Genomic DNA, 7,523 nt, shown 5'->3' with positions numbered 1-7,523 from the left:
TGTTCAGTGAGTGTCATGCTCAAAGAGTGTTTTACAGCCCTCATGTAATCTGTAGATTTACAATGTAATGCTAAGCAGTTTTGTTAGCACACAGGCCACATACTCCTGGACAATGATGCTAATGTGTGTGCCATACGTTGCCCTATTGTCATCATGTATTTTGTGGACATATGGGTGTCTTGGGAACATGCACCAGGTATACTGATGTTCTGTAACTTTACATTTGTGACAGGTATCTGCCTATGAGAAGGGTGAAATCTGGGTGGACATCGCCAGGGCTGTCCGGAGAGAGGGGGGGCCTCGCAGGAGGCTTCGAAACATAAAGAAGAGGTGGCAGGACATCCGGTGCTGGAGCCGCCGCATCGCCCGAGTCCAGCTGAAGCTGGAAGCTCCACGCCGGCATGGCGGCAGCCGGCAACTCACCCCCAACATGCTCCGGGTCCTGGAAGTGGTGTTCCCAGACCTCCATAGGCAGTTGCAGGAGGGACAGCAGCACGAAGGGGGTAGGTACATGTCTGTTTGTAGTCATGTGTGTGAGAAATGGTACCTGAAGAGCTCTACGGCATGGTCACACTCCCATAGTTTGAGTGGTGTAGTCAGACAGGCAGTTCATGCATTGGAATTCGATTGTCCCTCTGTCAGCAGCTGCTTCTTTACATGCCTTGCCCTACTCCACAGTAGAGGTTTGCTTTGGCTAATGCTTGTTTTTGACATGTACTCCTATGGTGCAGTGTCTCAAGTTGCATCTTCCTTTGCACATCTTCATGTTGTAGGGGGGTATGTCACACCTGTTCGTACCTTAAATGTAGCACCACATGTGCACTATGTCTGCCCTTCTTCATATTGTGGCACTGTTCTTGAGTCTCAACAAGTGTTTTGTGCACAAGTCAGCCTCAGTGGCCTTTGTCCATGGTACACTTTCTAATTATCTTGTGTTAGCTGCAGGTGCACAATGTACATGTGCTATATTTTGGACTTCTGCATACTCACACTGGGCAGTGCGTGTGTGCATATTCTCTCCATCTGTGGCATGTTCTTTGTACATGGTATTGATGGTTTGCCACACAATGTGACTTTGGATGTACAAAGCGGTGATGGCAGTGTGAGGTGATGGAAGACTTGTTTCAGGTCCCAGGACGGCATCACATGGCAGTTTGCCCAGGACTTTTCTAATGTGGCACAGAGTCAAAGCTAATCAAACATGACCAGGTCTTGATTTGGGTGGCAGGGTTGGGTAATGAACTGTTATGCATCATCAGCTATCCTGTTGTCAGGCAGTGGATCATGATTGTGTCTCTCATACAAGTATTTTCCTTGCCTATACCTTGTCTCCTACCTTACATTGAGCTGTGTGTCTCTGACATTTCTCCACAAGTAGAATTGTCATTATGAAGAGTTATGTGTCATGTGACTCATGATGCATGCCATGTTGACGAAAGAGGCCATATGATTTGCAGCTGATATGTCTGATGTGTACAGGTGACTGATATGTTTTAATTCTTCTCCTTGCTCACAGCATCATCATCTGAATCTGGAGGAGACAGAGGCGCGGACCAGGCGGAGGGACACACCGACAGTGCCACCTGCTGGGAGGTGTCAGAGGGAGGCAGTGGCACAGAGTGGGAGGAGAGTCTACAGGCCGCACGACATGTGACTGACACATCGTACCATGCCGACGAATCCGAGACAGACTCTCAGGAGGGGGGGGAATATGCAGCAATGGTCACTCATACATCTTTGGCTGCCCTCCCCTCCTCCAGTCCCATCTCCAACCTCCCACTCCTTGGTGTGCCTAGGGTCCGTGCTAGCCCCCGTGTCTCCTTTGTTCCCGGCACCGCAGCCCCTGCCCCTGTGTCCCCTGCTGCCCTCAGTGCTGAGACAGTGGACCTACTCCGGCAGATTGCAGTAGGTCAGGCATCCATGCTGTCTGTCCTCCATGGACATACACAACTGATTACACAGGTGGTGTCGTTCATGGAGGGCATGTCATCAGCCATGTCTGATCTGCGTCGGAGTGTGGCTGCCATTGAATCAACGCTGACGGCAGCTATGTACACCCAGCAGCATCTGTCCCCCCCCCATCCTTCCGAGCCATCCACCTCTGCCTCTCACATACCTACACAGCATACACGCACACGCCACAGGTCAGACACACCCAGCGCACACACACAGCATAAGAAGCTCAAAGCTCCACGCACACAGTCTCAAGGGCAAGTAGGCACACCCACAGGGAGAGGGGAGACACCTCACACACACATCCACACACCCAGTAGGACTGACTCACAGCCCTGTACCTCCACCCCCAATGTGTCCCCGGGTTCTGGTGGTAGTTTTTCCGCCCTGGCTGAGGTGTGCAGCCAGGTTTTTGAATCTACTTTCGGCGATGCCCCAACCAGTGTGGATGAATCCACTACACCTGCACCCACTCCACCTGTCCTTCCCTCTCCTGTCCATGCGGTGCCGGAGGATTCCACAGATGGTGCCCCCGTAGTCAGCACAGCTGATTAAACGCCATGTGCAGGCATGTTTGGGTGAGATGACACCCATGGAGGCACAAGCTATTGCTGAGACTCTATTGGACTGGCCATTGCCCTTTAATGAGCGAGGACTCTCATTTGCTTTTCTTTTGTGATTCCGCTGAATAAAGCTGATTTTTTTCTTTTCAGATTTGTAGTTTGTGTGATGATGTCTGTGACTGCTGGGTGCCTGGGAGCTGGTGTGATGTTCACATTTAGGTCTACTAAAATGTGTCTATCTCCTGAGGGTAATGAGGTTGACAATGGTATGTTTATGATGTACGAGCTGGGCAGTGGTGGGCACTCTGATGCTGGGCAGTGGTGGGCACTCTGATGCTGGGCACTCTGATGCTGGGCACTCTGATGCTGGGCAGTGGTGGGCACTCTGATGCTGGGCAGTGGTGGGGACTCTGATGCTGGGCACTCTGATGCTGGGCACTCTGATGCTGGGCAGTGGTGGGCACTCTGATGCTGGGCAGTGGTGGGCACTCTGATGCTGGGCACTCTGATGCTGGGCAGTGGTGGGGACTCTGATGCTGGGCAGTGGTGGGCACTCTGATGCTGGGCACTCTGATGCTGGGCAGTGGTGGGCACTCTGATGCTGGGCACTCTGATGCTGGGCAGTGGTGGGGACTCTGATGCTGGGCACTCTGATGCTGGGCACTCTGATGCTAGGCAGTGGTGGGGACTCTGATGCTGGGCAGTGGTGGGCACTCTGATGCTGGGCACTCTGATGCTGGGCACTCTGATGCCGGGCAGTGGTGGGGACTCTGATGCTGGGCAGTGGTGGGCACTCTGATGCTGGGCACTCTGATGCTGGGCAGTGGTGGGGACTCTGATGCTGGGCAGTGGTGGGCACTCTGATGCTGGGCACTCTGATGCTGGGCAGTGGTGGGCACTCTGATGCTGGGCACTCTGATGCTGGGCAGTGGTGGGGACTCTGATGCTGGGCACTCTGATGCTGGGCACTCTGATGCTAGGCAGTGGTGGGGACTCTGATGCTGGGCAGTGGTGGGCACTCTGATGCTGGGCACTCTGATGCTGGGCACTCTGATGCTGGGCAGTGGTGGGGACTCTGATGCTGGGCAGTGGTGGGCACTCTGATGCTGGGCACTCTGATGCTGGGCAGTGGTGGGCACTCTGATGCTGGGCACTCTGATGCTGGGCAGTGGTGGGGACTCTGATGCTGGGCAGTGGTGGGCACTCTGATGCTGGGCACTCTGATGCTGGGCAGTGGTGGGCACTCTGATGCTGGGCACTCTGATGCTGGGCAGTGGTGGGGACTCTGATGCTGGGCACTCTGATGCTGGGCACTCTGATGCTAGGCAGTGGTGGGGACTCTGATGCTGGGCAGTGGTGGGCACTCTGATGCTGGGCACTCTGATGCTGGGCACTCTGATGCTGGGCAGTGGTGGGGACTCTGATGCTGGGCAGTGGTGGGCACTCTGATGCTGGGCACTCTGATGCTGGGCACTCTGATGCTGGGCACTCTGATGCTAGGCAGTGGTGGGGACTCTGATGCTGGGCAGTGGTGGGCACTCTGATGCTGGGCACTCTGATGCTGGGCACTCTGATGCTGGGCAGTGGTGGGGACTCTGATGCTGGGCAGTGGTGGGCACTCTGATGCTGGGCACTCTGATGCTGGGCACTCTGATGCTGGGCAGTGGTGGGCACTCTGATGCTGGGCACTCTGATGCTGGGCAGTGGTGGGGACTCTGATGCTGGGCAGTGGTGGGCACTCTGATGCTGGGCACTCTGATGCTGGGCAGTGGTGGGGACTCTGATGCTGGGCAGTGGTGGGCACTCTGATGCTGGGCACTCTGATGCTGGGCACTCTGATGCTGGGCAGTGGTGGGCACTCTGATGCTGGGCACTCTGATGCTGGGCAGTGGTGGGCACTCTGATGCTGGGCACTCTGATGCTGGGCAGTGGTGGGCACTCTGATGCTGGGCACTCTGATGCTGGGCACAGGTGGCCAGGGGGGGGTGTCTCAGACACACACTCTCATACTTACACATACAATTACTTAGCAGACGTTTGTCCCACACGTCTATTGCACTGGTGTTGTGCGGTGAGCTGGATGACGTACATCGAGCTCGATGACGTACATGCAGCACGTATAACACTGGTGGAGTGCGGTGACGTACCGTACCCCGAAGTCGATGACGTAGGTGCGGTACCTCTCCGTATTACACTAGTGATGTGCGGTGACGTTCCGTACCCCGAAGTCGATGACGTAGGTGCGGTACGTCTCCGTATGACACTGGTGTTGTGCGGTGACGTACCGTACCCCGAGCTGGATGACGTACATGTGGCACGTATAACACTGGTGGAGTGCGGTGACGTACCGTACCCCGAAGTCGATGACGTAGGTGCGGTACGTCTCCGTATGACACTGGTGTTGTGCGGTGACGTACCGTACCCCGAGCTGGATGACGTACATGCGGCACGTATAACACTGGTGGAGTGCGGTGACGTACCGTACCCCGAAGTCGATGACGTAGGTGCGGTACGTCTCCGTATGACACTGGTGTTGTGCGGTGACGTACCGTACCCCGAGCTGGATGACGTACATGCGGCACGTATAACACTGGTGGAGTGCGGTGACGTACCGTACCCCGAAGTCGATGACGTAGGTGCGGTACGTCTCCGTATGACACTGGTGTTGTGCGGTGACGTACCGTACCCCGAGCTGGATGACGTACATGCGGCACGTATAACACTGGTGGAGTCCGGTGACGTACCGTACCCCGAAGTCGATGACGTAGGTGCGGTACCTCTCCGTATTACACTAGTGATGTGCGGTGACGTTCCGTACCCCGTGGTCGATGACGTAGGTGCGGGACGTCTCCGTATTACACTGGTGTTGTGCGGTGACGTTCCGTACCCCGAAGTCGATGACGTAGGTGCGGTACGTCTCCGTATGACACTGGTGTTGTGCGGGATTGTGTGGTGCAACGTACCCAGACATGACAGTCGTGCAATGGAGATGTGCTCGTATGGTAACACGTACAGGTATGTTGGTGTTCGTTGTACTCACCTTCTGCGCCGTCGTCGGTTTCTATATACGAGGTGGTGGGCGTACAGGATAGGGATGACACGGACGATGGCGTTCATGTCTTGCTTGTCGTGTACCGGGTGCCGGGTTTGACGGAGTGTGGGTTTACGGTAGTTTAGAGCTCTCGTAGCAAAAGAGCCGTACGGTGTGTGTTCGACACGGATCGTACTTCCTGGGTCGGAAGGCGCGGTCTATTTACGTACGGACGCTGCGTGGTGCGTCAGCCGACTGCAAATCGTAAGGATTTTCGATTTGTACGGTGTTTTGTACGAGTCGTACGGAGCCACGCATTTATTTGTGATCGTACTTGCTGAATCGTACGGGGACGCCTACGGGTGCTATTCGTACGGGGAAAAACGCTCCGAACTGCAATTCGGAGCGCTTTTTACCGGATCGGAATCGACACCCTAAAGTTGATTTCTGGAGATGTCTCCATATGCTCTGATTGAAATGATAGTAGCAACCCTGGATTGCTGTGTGTGGAAATGTTTTCAAAATGCTATTAATCATAGCTAATTCGAAATCAATAATTATTTTTTCTGGAAAATAATTATTCATTTCATTGTTGAGAACATTTAATATTTCTGTGTAAGTGTTTTGCTGTTTGTTTGGTAGCAAGCAGTAAATGAAAGGGATGTTATAGTTATGGTATAACCCGTGGATGGAATATAGTTGATAAAAAGGTTTTGGGCATGGTTTAAATGCTCCATCCATCATCCATTGGGGACACTGTTGGATTTTTCTTAAATTACTTGCAGTTGCAAACATTATGATTCTGTTTGTACTGCTTTCATTGTCAAAAAGGATAAATTTGTCTTTATTGTGTGTGATGGACATTTCTGGTGAAATAATAATTTCCTCAAAAGTAGTAGGGTTGGGTGGGGTTGTGGAAGTGCGTCTTTTAGTGTATGCAATTGTGCGTTTTAGGGAGTCAATAGAGGGTAGATGACCTGAAGCATGTGCTGGGACTTTTAACAGTTCCTCTTTAAGGATTTGTGTTGTTGGTTTATCACTTTGTGTGCTAGCAGTTTTAATACTTTCTAAAGCATCTCTTATTTCAATTTCTGTGACATTGGGGGGATGATTGTGTTCCCTGGTAAATAACACATTAGTTTCCTTTGTCGTAGCCCTTCCATAACATTTGTTTGAGTAATATTTTGTACATTTCCAGAAAACTTTTCTACCATTTTGTCTTTCCTGATTATAAACATAACCCATATAACATAACAGTAATTTATTTTTCTGTGACATAACAAATTCTGCACCTTCTGTCATTTTGTTTTACTTGTTCTAGGAAAGAGTAGAAAGAAACAAAATCAAAAAACATCTATTTCACTTTGTGGTGCAAACATAATTAATGTTGTATTTATACTTACAGTTACTAGAAGTAGTAATAACAAATGCAGAACTGTATTTTGAAGGATTGTCTTGTATGTATATCTTTATTGACTGTTGGTATGAAAATATAGAAATGCTAAGTTAATGTTTACACATAACAAACGTTTTTCCAAGGAAAAAGCACTTTTTAATTTTGCTTAGTAGTACATTTGATGTGAACATTACATATACTTACTTGTTTAAATAGTTGAGTTGTAGTATTTGGTGGAGTACATCAAGGTAGTAAAGCTCAGATCTGTAGAGAAGATAGAATAAATAAATGTTAAATAATATAAAAATTATTTGGAACCGTTGGGAAAGTGGAAATCTTTAAAAGTATACTAACTTCTAAATAAGTAGTTTTGTTTGCTGTAGGTAGAATAGATGTATGATGTATTCACAATATCTGTAGAGGAAATATAAAAAACAAAACATGGTGTTAAGAATATAGTTCTCGTTTTTTTCGGAAGTAAAAAGACAAATTAGAAGTATACTTACATTTTTTACAAGGGTAGTCTTGTCTTTTGGTATAGTTGATGTTGGATGATTTTATTGGATCTGTAGGGAAGATG

At 50.4% G+C, this 7,523-nt stretch overlaps 1 protein-coding gene across 1 annotated transcript; it reads left to right on the top strand.

Annotated features, from left to right (window-relative positions):
• The first annotated feature begins 371 nt into the window (after positions 1 to 371).
• On the top strand, positions 372 to 2,508 carry LOC144828167 (uncharacterized). Its single transcript, XM_078686266.1, has 2 exons — positions 372 to 503; positions 1,517 to 2,508. Exons 1-2 carry the CDS (start codon positions 431 to 433, stop codon positions 2,506 to 2,508), a joined length of 1,065 nt encoding a protein of 354 aa, XP_078542392.1. The 5' UTR covers positions 372 to 430.
• Positions 2,509 to 7,523: the final 5,015 nt, after the last annotated feature.

Source organism: Lissotriton helveticus, chromosome 4_1 (genome assembly GCF_964261635.1).
Source record: "Lissotriton helveticus chromosome 4_1, aLisHel1.1, whole genome shotgun sequence".
Classification (NCBI taxonomy): domain Eukaryota; kingdom Metazoa; phylum Chordata; class Amphibia; order Caudata; family Salamandridae; genus Lissotriton; species Lissotriton helveticus.
The sequence above is the reverse complement of the archived record's forward strand: the minus strand, read 5'-3'. Positions and strand labels throughout refer to the sequence as shown.

Excerpts from the sequence above, each read along its gene's own strand:
- LOC144828167 (XM_078686266.1), top strand. The coding sequence starts at position 431 with ATGCTCCGGGTCCTGGAAGTGGTGTTCCCAGACCTCCATAGGCAGTTG. Across the intron at positions 504-1,516 it reads GGGACAGCAGCACGAAGGGG|CATCATCATCTGAATCTGGA; the intron begins GTAGGTACATGT and ends CCTTGCTCACAG.